The sequence below is a fragment of the Dreissena polymorpha genome, chromosome 5 (assembly GCF_020536995.1).
Source record: "Dreissena polymorpha isolate Duluth1 chromosome 5, UMN_Dpol_1.0, whole genome shotgun sequence".
Classification (NCBI taxonomy): domain Eukaryota; kingdom Metazoa; phylum Mollusca; class Bivalvia; order Myida; family Dreissenidae; genus Dreissena; species Dreissena polymorpha.
In genome coordinates this window covers 4,697,450-4,714,575 of record NC_068359.1, presented here as the reverse complement: position 1 = coordinate 4,714,575, position 17,126 = coordinate 4,697,450, and the positions used below count along the sequence as shown (strand labels likewise).

At 33.4% G+C, this 17,126-nt stretch overlaps 1 protein-coding gene across 1 annotated transcript; it reads left to right on the top strand.

Moving 5' to 3' along the window:
* The first annotated feature begins 293 nt into the window (after window positions 1-293).
* LOC127832303 (uncharacterized) lies at window positions 294-2,751 on the top strand. Its single transcript, XM_052357720.1, has 2 exons — window positions 294-474; window positions 1,191-2,751. Exons 1-2 carry the CDS (start codon window positions 353-355, stop codon window positions 1,567-1,569), a joined length of 501 nt encoding a protein of 166 aa, XP_052213680.1. The 5' UTR covers window positions 294-352; the 3' UTR covers window positions 1,570-2,751.
* Window positions 2,752-17,126: the final 14,375 nt, after the last annotated feature.

Sequence of the window (17,126 nt, the reverse complement as noted above, 5' to 3'; positions counted from 1 at the left end):
GCAAAAAGATTGAAATTACATGTTTATCAGAAACCCAGCTTTTCACATTAAATGACCGAATGAATACACTTTATTTATGCCAATCAGGTAAATAACAAATACAATACAGGGGAAGTAAACACTGTGTATTAGCAACCTGCTGTGGTGATCCCTATCTTATTAGGTCAATACACAGGCACCTGGCTACTGTTACTGGAACAATACACCTCTTAACAGTTCCGATTATCTCATCTCTTAATCTCAGTTGCCCGGATGTACGAGTAAATTCCGAGCAGCTGATAACGAGAGGCCATTTCTGTTCAATGTTGTATAGCGAACTGTGTAAAGCGCTTGTTGAAATTTGACGATAATAATGGCAGATTTAAATGATATGACGCTTGACAAGTTTAAATTATGGTCAGTGAATGCATTGAGAGTGTATTTGTCACTGAGGAAAAAATCAATCACGGGAAACTTTGATGAAATCGCCGCAAGGTAAAATGACTATTTGTCATTCTTTGTCTTTGTTTACCTGAATTTGAGATGTTGATATCTTTTCTTTGTAACTTGTTTTTAATACTTTATGAGCTATTTATTCGTGAATTAGATTTATATGGTATGATATATTTAATAAATAAAAGGACTTTTGGAATCTTGCATGCATTTGAATGATTTTTAAACTGACTTCGTACAAGTACATGGATATGCATACATGTACATTAAACTGTGCAGAACGCGATGTACGTCAGGAGGTTCAAGTGTATAAATAATGTCAGCTACTGACACTATGTTGTTTTAACAGCTTTTTAAACATGTTGTGTACATGATCATGATAATTGATCAGCATTTAGATGACTTTTTTTGGACACCGTTTTAATTAAAATGCAATGACATTTTCTCAAACAAACCACTACAGAATGGATGCAAGTATCAAATATTGAATTTTATGAAAACTGATGGATCATTGATTGATCTTTGACATTTTCATGGATTAAATTTTAACATGAATATCACAGTGGTTTACAGAAATTCAGGATGTACCTTTTCTTAGCAGCCAATGAGATAACTGAACGGACTTACTGAAGGAAGGTTACCACTTTGGCGTGAAATCACTAGTTACACAAATTTATATTTATAGATCTACAACGATTGAAATGTAGATTTTATTTTTTCACGCTATTTTTAAAATGTCTTTATTATATATTTTTCAGGGCCTTCATTGCATGGGAAGAAAACATTGCGGTAGATTTAGTGGCAGAGCAACAGCAAATGCAGCTTCTTGCAGAATACAAGGCCAAACTGAACATAGATGGGGAAATAATTGAAGACCCTATGACTGTTAGCAAGGGCTGGTTGTCAGAAAAAGTTGGAATGTCAAAGTGGCCATCACTGTATATAGGTGATATTTCAGAGTATTTGCATACTAACCAACCGAAGGATTTGATAAGACGGGTAGTAAACGAGTACAAGGAAGGCAAGGCTATCGCTACTTCACAGGCGAATGGGTTAAGGAAGTGTTTTACCATGACATCAGTGAAAGTTCTGACAAATGTGTGTTTAAGTCATCGGTTACACCATCACAGGCTATAAACAATAAAGCCTACAATGTTTGGCTAGTTCTAAGAAAGGACACTAAGGAAATATTAGACGGACAAGTGCTCCAAGCCTACTGTTCCTGCACAGCAGGTATGCTTGGTTCGTGCAATCATAACGCTGGTGTTCTGTTTCGGATAGAGGAAGCAGTGAAGACCGGACAGACTCGCAAATCTTGTACCAGTAAACCATGCGAGTGGACTGTGCCCAAGAAAAAAACAAAGGTGAAGGCCGGCCGTGTATCGGATTTTTTGTGGAAAAAGACCAGCTTATCAAAGCTTAAAGTTGACAAAGAAAAAGAAAATGAAAAAGCAATCAAGAGAAGGAACTTCACGCCATTGCGAAGTAAACAACAAAGGAGCGATAGTGACAGTATAAGACAGGACTTGTATGAAACCTTGAAAGATGAACTTCCAGACTCTTGTTTCACTTTACTGATGGAAAAGCGTAAACCTAAGTCGAACATCCAGGAACCATCTGCAAATATGCCGCCTTCATTAAAGGACATTGCAAGGAAAATAACTATGTCAAATTGTAATGATCATGAGATAATGAAAACAAAGTTATTGCATGAGGTTCAGTTATCAGACGACCAGCTAAATGCCATGGAAAAGGGAACAGGACAAAGTGAATCTGAGTGCTGGAAAGAGCAGCGCCACGGAAGGATTACAGCCAGTAATTTTCGCCGGATATCACGTAGATCCCAGTCACTGAAGGAAAACTCAGATGAAGACCCAAGCTCTGTTATTGGCCTTGTCATGGGAACCTCTCCAGTGATTCAGACGGTCGCCATGAAACATGGGATTTCCACGGAACCAATAGCAAAGCGAAGCTATCATCAAGAAAAAAAATCTGAACATAAGCGTTTTTCTGTCAAAGAGTGTGGGATGTTCTGTCTCAAATCAGATCCATACATTTCAGCCAGTCCGGACTTGTTAGTCCATTGTGAATGTTGTGGTTATGGAGTTTGTGAAGTGAAATGCCCAGAGACAGTAAAAGACCAAAAATCTACACCTGACAACATTCCATATCTTGTTGTAAGAGACGGTGAAGTGTCGTTGAAGAGGAACCACCCTTACTTCTATCAGATTCAGGGTCAAATGGGAATAACGGGGAGGAAGTACTGTGACTTCTTCATTTTTACATTTCACGGGTCAATGTGTTTAAGAGTTAAAAATGATGAGAATTTTTTTCTTGAGATGGTGCAAAATTTAAGTTGGTTCTAAAATCAAGACAAGACAATGTTTTGTGTGAGGCAAAGGGGGTTAACGAAAACAAATAGATGGTTAAGATGCAACAAAAAAAGTAAAACATTCAGAGTACAGCTAATGAATCGCACGATATAAGATATTTAAGAATTAAATGGAACTTCACAGATTGTACCAACATCTTATCTTAATATCATGCAATATAATGGATATTATCTGTTTTACAAAATGACATTAATTTTATTAAGATATTTATTTGCATGAATAGCTTAAGCCTCTTTATGTGAATAGTTGTGATGAACACATTATTTTGCAATACATATTTGAAAGTATCTTGTTTTTACATTATCTTTCCATACGTGATGAGAGCGTCTTTCACATATAAGCCACGCTCTGTGAAAAGGGCGTTTAATGCAGGTGCATAAAGTGTTGTCCCTGATTAGCCTGTGCAGTCTGCAAGGCTAATCAGGGAAGAAACTTTCCGCGTAAACTGGATGTTTGCTAAGAAAAGACTCTTGAAACGAAAAATATCATAAGCGGAAAGTGTTGTCCCTGAATAGCCTGTGTGGACTGCACAGGCTAATCAGGGTGGACACTACGCACAGGAATTAAACCCATTTTTCACAGAGCGGGGATCATATATACTTCATATGGCCAGACAGACAGAGTGACTCATATATACCACCTAAATGCAGTCTTGTTGTTTTTAAAGGGGGGCTTTTTATGAAATAAAATCTGTAGGCCGAGGAAATAAGACAGTAACGCTAAATTCAAAGGCCTCTGTTGTTGAGTGGTTTAAGCTCGCTGACTTCAGACCACTTGCCTCTCACGGCTGTAGGTCATATTCGTGCTCGGTGTAAAATCTTTAATGTGAGAAAGCCACCCAGCTCAGCTGGCCAACAGAAGCTTGATTGCTAATTAAAATTAAAGTTAAAGAACACCTTTTTAAGTTGACTTAAATTTATATGAACTTTATTTTTACAATAATACTTTTATAGTTATACATAATTGACTAGTTTGGCTATTTTCTGTTTTCTAATAAATAAATACTGATACTTCTTTTAACTTAAACATGTAACTATGTCTTTGAAATTATCATAATATCACCATGAAAGATCTATAATACCATGTTTAATACTGGCAACAGTTTCTAAACTTCACTTTTGTTTTGTTCTGTTACATCCATCACATGTAGGATGTCTTTTCATTGTCTGTTTTCATTTGTATATCGGCCCTCTCAGATTTTATATTCCACTGCACACTGTTAGAATATCATCAGTCTGTGGTATAAGCGTAATTGCAAGTTCTCCTTGGATAATTCTGAAAGTCTTTAAATGTCGAATCACCTGTTCAATAAGAATATGGGAATTGGCAATGTTTTTGGTTTTTCGAACAGCTGCTGATGTCATTTGGGATTGTCCGCGGCGACCTGGTGGCACATACAAAGAAATTGACCGAGATGAGCACTTCAAAATATTGGAGCCTTTATCAGCCATGATCATTGAATAAGGGGGCAGTTTGTCTAAGAATCCCCAGTCCAAAGTCAATGCTTTGTCTGAAATTCTTCCAGTATAAACTGGTGACACATATGTTATTGCACTGTTTGGGGCACATGCGACGAGTACTTATAATGTATTATGGTGTTTTTAGTCGCTCCATGTAATACATTGCATCTCAACATCCTTCGGCGTCTCGATAAAAATTTCTGTACAATCTATAATACAGTTCAAGTCCTGAATGTGTTGGAACTTCCTCGGTTTTGATCTGATTAATGTCTCTTTGTCTGGCATAAATACTGTTGTACTGAAAACTTTGGCACTTGCTTTCAACCATGCATGAAATATTCGTCCACACAAACATTCAGATATTTGGAAACGATTTGCTAGATCACGACCAAGTAAACCAAGGCGGAGGCGCATTAGCATCAGAAGGAACTCGGCTCTCGAACTTAACATCCTTAGCGGTCCAAACCTAGCTGGCTCCTTCTTAAAGTTACGAACGTTGGACTTGTACGCCTTAACACCTAACCATCGTTGGTTAACTAACGGGGCTATAATGTTGTGAAGCTTTTCAAATACAGTTAATGATTTAAAACCAGTGTAAAAATTCACATCGTCATCAGTTTTAAGAACATTGTCTACATATTTCTTATTTCTGAGATTTCTTAGTTCTTGTCTCAGTTTAGCATTTTCTCCAGTAAGTTTCTGTATCTTGTTTGCCATAACCGAACCCATTATCAACATGCACTGTATGACCATAAGCAGCACAACCGGGAAAGACGACATGAAACTGGACTGTTTCAAACATTCTTCTTCGGGATCTGGGTAATACGGAGTGGCTACAAACAGCTCTTCCTCCGACTGAATGGATAGTACACGGTATCCAACCTGAACAGGTTTCTCTTGTAGGAAGAGTATCCGTTTCACTCTTGATTCATAACCATCATAGCCAAGGTTGAGGGTTGGAAGTGGATTCTGAACAGTCGGCTGACCTTCTACAAAATGGTTACTGCAAACCCGACTATCTTTTCCCGGTGTCCAAAGTTTCGACCCATTTTTCCTTCCAATTAACTGTTTCCACCAATCCCGTCTTTCACTGTTTTTGATCTTTGTTGGGAAGCAGAAGAGCCTGAAAACATAAAATACAGAAAAAATTAATATTAAATAAAAATATACTGTCTAAAAATAGCGAAATCGTCCTTGATTATTTATTAGTATTACTAGCGCAGCCAGAAAGCACATGTAAAGACTATTTTCAAATAAATACAAAACTTTTTATTTATAACATATTTATCATGAAGTATCACATCTCATTTTCCCCCCCAAAAAATATCAGGTGATACGTTTCGTACCTGTACGTCTGTGCAATGGTACGCTTCGTCGTACATTCATTTTGTTACTTTTCATAATTTGGCAATAAATTATAGCTCCGTAAAGTAAATTTAGTTGAATCAAGGCCTATAAATCACCAGCCTTTTGAAAACATTCTAAAAATCGATAAATATTGGAAAACAATCAGATTCAACGACGGCGAAAGAGTATTACTCAACCAGCAAAATTTGCCGAGCTACCCCACCCACCCGCTGTAAACAAATGTAAATATTTTATAATTTACCTGAACGGTGGATCACATTTGCAATCCTTCTCTTTATGAAGGCAGCCACATTGTGTACAAAGTTGTTTTTTCCATTTATTCAACCAGTACGCTGAATTAGAGCAGTTAATAATAGCGCAAGTCATTGTCATTGTTCGATTTGTTTTTCTCGTCAGCTGATAGTGAAAACATGTGAACACTCTAGAAGTCAGAATCAAGAGTTGAGTTTGAAAATGGGTCTGGTCCGTTGAAAAACATGGTTGCCAGGGGGGGGGGGGGGCGCATTTTCCTTATACATTTGTATTTATATAGTAAAAAAAGCTTGTGAAAATCCAGAAGTCGCATTCTTTGCCCAATCATCATGAAACTTGGTGAAAACATTGGTTTTATTTATATCTCATAAAAATGAGTTCAAAAATGCAGGTCCCGATCAGTCAAAAAACATGGCTACCAGGGGTGGGTATTTCCTTATATGACTATAGAAAAACCTTGTGAACACTTTAGAAGTCACATTTTTTGCCTAATCATCGTGAAACTTAGTCAAGACATTGGTTTTATTGATATCTCGGACATGTTGGAAAATGTCTCAGATCTGTGAAAAAAACACACTTTTTAGCTCACCTGATTGCTCAGGTGAGGTTTTAGGATCGGTCTTTGTCCGTCATCCGTCCGTCCACATTTGGTTTGTAAACAACTCTAGCATTCACATTTCTCGAGCATTCTATATCAAAGTTGCTGAGAAACACTTGATCACTTGGTCATATTTTTGTTAAAGATTGAATAAACCGACTCCTCTCGGGTGAGCGAACTAGGGCCATCTTGGCCCTCTTGTTACTTTTTTAGCTCACCTGAGCACAATGTGCTCATGGTGAGCTTTTGTGATTGCCTTTTATCTGTTGTGCTTTGTGCATCGTCAACATTTGCCTTGTTAACACTCTAAAGGCCACATTTATTGTCCGATCTTCATGAAATTTGGTCAGAAGATTTGTCCCAATGATATCTTGGACGAGTTTGAAAATGGTTCTGATGGTTGAAAAACATGACCACCAGGGGGCGGGGCATTTTCATTATATGGCTTATGTAAAAATTTGTTAACACTCTAAAAGTTATATTTATAGTCCAATCTTCATGAAACTTGGTAAGAGGATTTATTCTAATGACATCTAGTATGAGTTCGAAAATGGTTCTGGTCTTTTGAAAATCATTGCCGCCAGGGGGCGGGGCATTTTTCCTTTTATGGCTATAGTAAAACATTGTTAACACTTTAAAGGCCACATTTATTTTCTGATCATCATGAAACTTGGTCAGAAGATTTGTCCCAATTATATCTTTGACAAGTGAAAAATGGTTCTGATTGCTTGAAAAACATGGCTGCCAGGGGGTGGGGCATTTTTCCTTATATGGCTAAAGTAAAAACTTGTTAACACTCTTAAAGTCACATTCACTTCCAATCTTCATGAAACTTGGTAAGAACATTTTGTTCTTATGATATCCTGGGCTGCACAGAATTATAATTAAATAACAGGTCAGTTTTTTCATCTAAGGTGAGCGACTTTGAGACTTAAAGGTCCTTTTGTTTATTTCAATTCTTTTGGTGCATTCACCAAAATCTTAGAGGTTTTTAATTGAAACTTTATAGGAGGATAGATCTCATTTGGAGAAAATGAAGTGTACACAAATCATAACACATGCGTTAATATTTTAGAAAAATGGACTTTTGTTAGTTTTTATACTTAAATTTTGTGTGGAGAATTATTGAAAACTTTAAGAAGTGTAAATTTAAAACTTAATATGTAGGAAAATCTAATTGTGGGATTGCACAAGAGCCATAACTCTGTGATCCATATTTTGAGATATCATTCCATTAAACCAACCTTTATTTATAAATATTTACAGCATGCAATATAATGGAAATATTTTTCTAATCTGTCTGTTTTATGTGAAAATGTCCATTGAAGTTAAGAAACCCAACAAAGCACAACAAGATTAATATTTTTTATTTTCACAGCAAAAAGAATAAAGCAGAAAGATAGTCTTCTAGTTTTCATGCAATCTTGTCCATTAACATATATATCAATGACACAGTTGCTTAAATAATATTCTGAAAGAATAGAAAGTAAAGTTTTCCTTTCCTTTTGAAACATTTTTCTAGCCAATTGTTTTCATATTCAAGTGTTTATATTAAATAGTAACTGTTATTTTACCAAATCATTTACAAATTATGGTGGTACTAATAATATAGTAAAAAGAGTTTGACCTGATATGCTGCTTCGTACAGAACATCTTTAAAATAAATGAACTTGCATCATTGCTGGACAATTACTTTAATACAAAACAAATGTAATGATTTTTTTTGTGTTTGTAGGAAAAATATTTAAATTCTCTTAACATGAAATTCCTAATTGTTCAATTCAAAATTCTTCTAATATTGATAAATTAAAAATATGTTAAAAATGAATTATTTGTAATTAAATATAATGTCTAAACAACGTTTATGGTTCACAGAATATGAGGAGAATTGTATGTTTACAATCATAATCACAGCAACTTGCAGATGTTCAGTTGGTTCATACGGTAATAACTTTAAGTTTTCGGACACTCTTAGTTTTCAAAAAACCCCTTTATTTGCCAAAATAATTATTTTGTGTGACTCTTAATTTTCTGACATGTGCGTTTTCGTCTATCATTAATGACTTTAACTTTTCAGACAGTATATTTTACAGCGCTATTTTTTCAGATTTCGGCACTGTATAAGCTTATTTTGTAACATTTCTTTCATGTACTTTTACAAACAGATTAAGGTCATAAAACCTGAGAGATGCATGCCTGAGGGCAATGGACCATAACATGTGTGTAATTGGGTAAATAACCATGTTTTACCATGTTTACCTGTAGAAAACAATTGCTTCACCCAACAGAATTTTGAATGATATCTACCTATAAAGGAAGCACTAATTTAAACTGAAGTTGAATGTTTTTTCTTTTTTGTTCTATATTATTTCCTTTAAGACATAGCAAAGCTGTAAAGTTGTATTTATTTCAAAGTAGAAAAAACTTTTGTGCATTGAGTAATTGATTTTATTTCAATATAATTCTATTTTTCAAACCTCTAATTTTTTGTCGCTAAATTTTCGAACACCTGTACTTTTTTTATATTTTCCGTATCTAAATTTTGAACATAAACAAAATAAATTATTGTTAAGTGTCAGAAAACTTAGAGTTATTACTGTACACTAAGATGCTATAAATAATACTCAAAATGTTTTATGGGCTCAAAAAAAATCTGCAGTTATTGTAAACACTTACAAAAAGTGAAAATATCAACTAATTACACACCATTTATTAAAGTAATACAAATTATAATAAACTTAACCCATATTGGAAATAAAGTTTTGATTATCACTGTGCAATGTAATACCAGTATTTTGCCTGGTTAGCCTAGTTGATACAGCGCTAACAACCTCAGGTTTGTGAGTTTGAGCCTCAATCACTGAACATTCATTTTGTGTGGGAATAGGTCATTATTTATGAAAAATTTAAGAATGAAAATTTTTCCCGAACTCCAAGTTGATAATTAATTTTGTGACTAAGGCCAGAGTTATTTTAAACAAGTTGTGTAAGAAATAAAAATACTAGTGAAGGGGGGGGGGGGGGGGGGAATTTGTAAAAGGAATAAAATAAAATCTCTTTATTTTTATTAAATTCATTTTGTGCAGAATTACCAAATATTAAATAAATAATTTCTTCAATATAAATGGATTGATACTTGTTGGTTTTTTCTGAATTGTTAAATAATTTAAACAAAATCTACTTGATACCAGTTACAACTTTTTTTTTCTTCGGTCATTTTTCTCATCTCAGATTTGTACTGACAGTAAGTAGAAATAACTTTAAAGTTGTATACACAGGGCTAAAATGATCTGGTTCCTGATCTTTAGTCTTTGTGCCTGACTTTAATTTTTTGATACTGAAAGCTGCTGATGTGATTTTTCCCCTAATAAGTTTGTTGGCAATGTTAATTGTTAGTTTGGTGGCAGATACAAATATTTGAGACCTACCTTTAATCATTTTGATCATGTAGTTTATTGCTCATGTATTTCTGTAAATTTGTTTATTTAAAAAAAATATCTTGGACAAACTCTATTATCATTATTAAAAAGGTATTTGTACTTAAAGGTCTCGTTTCAACTATCAGCTGATGAAAACAATATCACTAATTGTTGCAAATTTTGATGTGAGCTTATATTAAACTTTATGAAGTGGAAATGAAAAATAGATTTGTGCAAATTCATAATTTTCACTCCATTAAAGGTATATCTAGAAATGCTAGCAATGTGTTCCAACAATCACAAAGTTTGTAGGATTAGTGAGTGCTGTCAGTCAGAATAGTTGATCTGTTGTAAATGTGTCAGCATTTAAATGTTGACTTTTTATTTCTATATATCTATGTATTGTTATATTATAACCTTCGTAAAAAGACAACTTTATATCACGAGAAATGCTCCTTATATGCTTTATTGTAGGAATCAAAAAGTAAAGAATTTTGCTTTGTTTTCCTTCTCTCTTCTCCTCTGAACAGTTCTCTTACCGGTATATGACTCTTCCAGTATAATCCCCAAAAATCGTATTTTAGTTTTGAGAAAATTTTGAGTGCCAGGCTCAAAATGTGGGTTTTAACAGAACATTAAGGCTATATAAATGATTATTTTTAATTGATGCTTTTGTGGAGAGTAGCTCATAAAATAAAAATGTAATTTGAAAAAAACCTGTTAATTTTAAGTTCTATGTTCCGAAAATTTGACTTTGTTCTCCAGTTAGTTAGCAACAAACTCAGGCAAATGTTGTAATCATACAATTTTGAAGTCTTGCTTGGGAAAAATGTGAGAACCGTCTACAATTGCTGTATTATTATAAAAAAAGAGCAAACTAGACCTTATAATACAAACATCCATTTATACATTTTGAATAAAATGGTTATACATAATACAGTATAAGTATGGGACTCTAGATTCCATAACAGCATGAAATTAATGTTTATAACTAGTTTTGTGTACATGCGTTAATTGTAGTATTAAAACATAAACATTACAATAAATTTTGCAATTTCACATTGTAATATTTTTTTTTGAACTTTTAAAAGAACACAGTAACTGTACAAATATCCTTCCAAAGAATTACCCCACAAATCTACTTCATCTTGTTGTTAAGTTTTTAAGAAGTGCCAGTTGTACACATAGACTAAAGTAAAAAAGTTAATTTAAATTGAACGATCAGAAAAATTAAATGGATTAAAAATGATATTAAATTTACATTGATTCAGAGTACATAAACAATCTTTAAAAACGAATAAAAGTAAGAGAGTCAAGTGCACAAAAAGAAAGTATAGCATACTTAAACAATATGTGCTAGCATGTCAAAAATATCAGTAACAATACGGTTCACGTAGCATTTGACTTTAAAACCCCTGATCAATTACTTTAAGTTGACATTTGAGGAATATTATTATATATAAATATAAAAATAGTAATAATAATAGAGTGGAAAATGACTGGTTCATTTAAAACAAAATCACCTGTTTAAATTCACTTAAAGATACATTTTGAATAGATTGAAACATAAACAATATATTAGATAATTTAACAATGCGCTTCTTAAACCAGATTGTGTAAACACTTCTCAGATTTCTCGTGATAGCACAGCTTTAAAAGAAGTATTTGAAGGGACTTGTTTAAAGTTTTGTAAAATGACAATTGTCTGAACAAAATGGTCATGGATGCACAAAATTATTGATACATTATTTTCAAACAAGCAAAACAACACTACTTAGTACTAAAGAAAATGGTAAAAATATGTACATTTTTTTAAAGAATATTCATGTTATATGCTTTTCAAAGACGATTTAAAAATATATGATTTTTTTAAGGAATGAAGCAATTGAAATTTGCTAGAAGGTTTAAAAATCCTGAATGCATGCCATGTGGTTATGGCACATTTTATGTTATAATTATTTATTCGAAGTAGTATATATTTAGTAAATACATATAAATACCTTTTTCAAAAATACAAAAATCGTTAAACAAATCCAATTGACAGCAAATTTTGTTACATTCATGCAGTTTAAATAGCAAAAATAGGACACTTTGTGGGTTATATAAAGAAATATTGATGTTTAATACATAATAGACTTTGTTCTTAATAGACTTTGTTCTTAATAAACTACCTACTTCTAAATATATTACAGGCCACATAACCATGCCTATTTATCTGGCAGTGTATTTGCAGCAGCATTGTTTAAATGTGACTTTATATGTGTTTTTATTTTTATATTTTTTTTCTGGCCATGAAAATACTATTAGGTGAACATAATTATAAACTATTAACAATGTATGGTTATGTTTAAAAGATATTCAAAGTGCCCTTCTTATAGACGTTATGTGGTTGTAATTTTACTAAGCCATTATTTATAGGCGCTCTGTATGGACGCTTACATGCAGATAATGAGACATAGAAATGTGGCCAGTTCCAGACAAATTTAGGCTTACAATTTTCCCTTTTAAAAGATCCAAATAAAGATGCACACGGAAAGCAAACTTCTCTAATGGTAGAAGAGTTAAAGCATAGTTATTAAGCATACACACATGCATTTGTCAAATACTATAAACAGACTTCAATTTAAAGTTTACAAACATGTACTGGTTAAACAAAGCAACATAAATAGATTTACAGTACATATGTTTACAACAACAAAAAAAGATTGAATTAGTAAAAGCCTCAATAATATACCAGTATGTTGTAGCATTTTCAATCACCACTTTTTGAAATGTACTGGTACTACATGTATTTGGAAAATTAGGGTTGTTTTGATCAGTCAAATTATCAACGACTTGATAAAACAGCTTGTTAAATTTATTCCTGTACTTGCTTTAAGGTCAGGAAAGCCTGCTTGAAAGTTTAATTTCTTATGGAATCTTGAGACATGAAAGTGTGTTAGTTTCATTCCACAACTTGCATCAGGGACACAGGTTTGCATATCAATGCATTTCAGATTCAATATCAACTCGTCAAATATCTTATGAATTGTTACCAAAGCCTTGAACCTAGATAAAGTATTGCATCCCATTAGGTTTTCTGTAATATAAGTGGATTTGCCATTCCGGTTGACACTTGCCAAATCGTATTTAAACTCAGCTGGTTGCCATTCTCATATGCGATATAAATAAGAAAACAATTAATTGAAATGGAAACCAATCTATAACAGGGCCATCTAAAGCATTTACTTGGAGGTTAACAGTAACAACTTTGAATTTTGGTAGGCACAATTTGGATAGAGGAAGCAAAATAAAGGCATATTGTTAATCTTTTTAAGTTTGTTTATTGATTTTTTTCTCTGATTTGTGAATTATTTACCTTTAAACATAATAAATTGGATTGGTAATCAGGTACTTTTTTCCAGTAGCAAAATATAGAGGAAAAACCTGATATTTACAATTTGGTTGCTTCACATCATACTATGTTTTATTCTGTCCATGCAATTCCCTTTATGCTTTTTTAAAGTGTACTTTTTATATTCAATAGAATCATACATAAAAGTTTGTTGTTTTGTAAGGTAAAAAGGCTTTAATTTATTTATGCATTATGCATTGTAAAATATTAATCAACAATGACAGTGGCACAAAACATGTAACTTATTTTGCATAATAAAGATGTTTAAGTATGACAGAATATCTTTCGAAAGGTTTTTACTGAATCAATTTAATATTGTTTTTGGTAAGCTAGTTTCACAGGTATGGATTTAGGGATTAAATTCAAGTTTGAAATAAGTATGCTCAAAATAAATTAACATTTTGACAAAGTTTATGTATACTATTCAAAATTTGCTAAGGATCACTTCTTATAGTATGTGTAATTCGAAGTTCACCTCTAGCTAGATTCAGCCAGCGTCACGCATCAATGATAAATCAATACATGAAAATAAAATCAAAAACATACATTCTTATATCAAAACCTGCAAAATAAAAATTTAAAATGAACGTAAATGAATCTATAGGGCACCATTGTGAACTCTCATTTTTTAATGTGAACATTATGTATCTTCAAATCAAAGCGCTGAAGGCACTGTTTATCCTCATAATTATGTTATAGAGATAACTTAGACAAAATAATAACAATATGCCTCTTTTTTTTGCAATTGGTTGCTGCACTGGCAACCATCTTTAGAATTTTGGTTGCCTTGCTAAAGAATAACAAGCCTAGAATCATGTACATGTTGTGTTATGTGTATTTTATTTTGCCGACATGACAGACTTTTAATGCATTATGTCTTGTTGTGAGCCGGAATTGAATCATTTCCTAGGCCTAATTGATCTACAGTCGCCAATTTGTATTCTATGTTTAATTGGATTGGTTTGTTTCAAGCTTTGAAAAAGCTAGTTGCCCTGCTTTTTAGCCCAACTGTAACCAACTTTTGAAATTGAGTTTCCTGGGCTTAAATCGACTGACACCAGGCTAACAGGCAACCACTAAACCTGTAATATATTCATGATGTAAGAACTGACAGTGTATTGAACTCATTTAATATGCAAGTCTGAAGACATTTAAGGGACCTTTTCACGTTTAAATAAATTGACAAAATTAAATGATTTAATAATTTGAAGAGTTATGTTGTTGTCGTTATATTTTTTCATACTGAGACGATTTCTTATATAAAGTATAAAATACATCTCTCATTGTATGAGCACGGATGGCCTTGGTCTAAACGATAGACTTTTATTCCAGGAGTTAGAGGTTTGAGCCCAGTTGAGGGTAACTTTATGTGTTTCTTTAATTAACGAGGTTTTCCGAAGGAAAAAACTGGTTATTAGATTGGCGAATGCGGGCGGGCAGGCGGAACAAGCTTGTCCGCTCTCTAATTCGAATAGTTTTCATCCGATCTTTACGAAACTTGGTCAGAAGTTGTATCTAGACAATATCTAGGCCAAGTGCGAATATGGGTCATGCCGGGTCAAAAACTAGGTCACGGGGTCGAAAAAACAAATCCAAGGGAAGTAATACGCTTTAAATGGACATTCATTCATTGTCAGATTTTAAAATCATTTCGCACATTTGTTCACCATATTGTACGCAGGGACCATATTTTTTTCGGTTTTGTCGGTCCTAGACCGATTGGGGTCATGAAAGACCGATTGAAAATTCCAAACCGACGGTCCGATTCTGTTTGCTTAAATTCCCATGTCATGAAATCGATTACACAATGTACATGCTAACACACCTTAATGACATTCTTATCTCGATTACATGTAGTTGTGATAAACCATTCGCTGCAGTCTCTTAACCGGTCAGGACTGGTTTATTGCACGTCAAACCAAGAATCAAAAACTTGTGAACAGCGGATTACAGACGCATCCGAAAAGACGCGTCTGAAAGCACGCGCTGTAACTAAACAAAACATGCCGATACATTTTCGACCAGCGTAATGATCCGTAATTATGAATGAAAGTCGCGGATCTGATCGACAGAACAGCCGAAAGTTATTTTTATGGGCGGAACTTCTCATAAAATAGTACACAAGAAAATAATATACATTGTATAAATCTTTAGTAAAACTGTGTTAGAATAGAAATAATTTGTGTACTTTATACTTTGTTGTTGAATAACTCACGACCGGAAAATTAGATGCGTGGTTTCAAATGTTTCGCTCTCGTGATTAAATCCCTACGCATCTAAACTATCAGCCTTGGGTTATTTGACAACAAACTATAATGTACACGAATTATTTCTTAATTATTTGGTGTGTTATTGTCAGTAGCCATCCAACACACAGACATTTGTTTGGTTCAGTGCATGTTTGTAAGCTAGTATCGAGTCGACAACAATTTAAAACATCGGTATAGACTTATGAAAAGGTCTGATAAAACAGCACACGAAACAACAATAAAATAGCAAATGATAAAACCAGTTGAAAAAACTCGTTCCGTTTTTAAAAAATGCCTAAGGGAATTTTACTTGTACATTTAGTAAACCACCTTCATGAATGGCAAAATCAATGGTATATATTTTAACGAAATTTGTCATGATTTCGGACATAAATTTTCCGTTATTTTTTCCCCATTTATATCCGGACCGATTGATGTTGCGGGAAAATATGATCCCTGTACGGTATGTCGCGCAAAAGAATTACGTAGATATCTCCAAGGTCAAGGTCGCCACGACTAAAAATAGATTGATTTTGAAACAAGGGGGGTAATTGTGATGAACAATCAGTAGCAATGCACATTTTGAGTTGCAGTTGTCTCCCTTTATCTGACTTTTTTTATATTGAAAACCTGGTTTTGTGACAATTTTGTCCCTTGTTTTATTTTATTTTTTTAAATGGAGCTTTTAAAATCGGATATTTACATTAATCAATATTAAGCATTAAATGGCAAACTGTGAAAAGGTTCATTTTAGATGTTTACTAAAAAATGCTACAAGGTAAATATTTATAACTCATTGGTTGTGTATTTGATTTAAAAGTGATTTTGTTTATTTGCCTTGTCAGCGAGGTTACTTTGAAGGTATTATCACTTTTATCTTCTTCTTTTTTTCAAATCACTAATAGAAAAGATAATTTAAGCTTCATTTTGGGAAAAAAGGGCTTAATGCATAATTATGCATTAATTGTCATCCCAGGACCAGAGACTCTCTTTTAATGAAAAACACCATAAAATAAGAAAGTGTCGTCCTTGATTAGCTTGTGCGCACTTCACAGGTTAACAGTGTGCACAGGACACCACTTTTTATGCCCCCTTTCGAAGAAAAGGGGGTGTATAGTTTCCGCACTGTCCGTCTGTAAGTCTGTCTGTTAGTCTGTCACACTTTTACAGTAATAAGCTTTAAATGGACATAATTATCTGACCTGCCAAATTATATAGTTTTGTTAAATAAATCAAAGCGGGCAGTAGGCGGCATTGTGTTTCTGACAAACACATCGTGGTAAAAGGTCAAGTTCATCCTTCAAGGTCTAAAGTCAAAAATACAAATCCAAGGGAAGTAATAAGCTTTAAAGGGAGATAATTAATCAATATTGAACATAGCAACTTGATATTTGGCATGCATGTGTATCTCATGGAGCTGCACATTTTGAGTGCTGAATCTACAGTCACGGTAGTGGCTTTTAATTATTTGCTTCTAAAAATAGAGATTTGTTAGAGAAAATTATTTTCAAGGGAAGTAATTTATATAATTATAAATTTCAGATTATATATTTCCTTACCA

What these genes read in the sequence shown, in the direction of transcription:
- LOC127832303 (XM_052357720.1), top strand. Translation starts at nt 353, where the DNA reads ATGGCAGATTTAAATGATATGACGCTTGACAAGTTTAAATTATGGTCA. An exon ending in TTTGATGAAATCGCCGCAAG is followed by an intron (nt 475 to 1,190) that starts GTAAAATGACTA and finishes TATATTTTTCAG; the next exon opens with GGCCTTCATTGCATGGGAAG.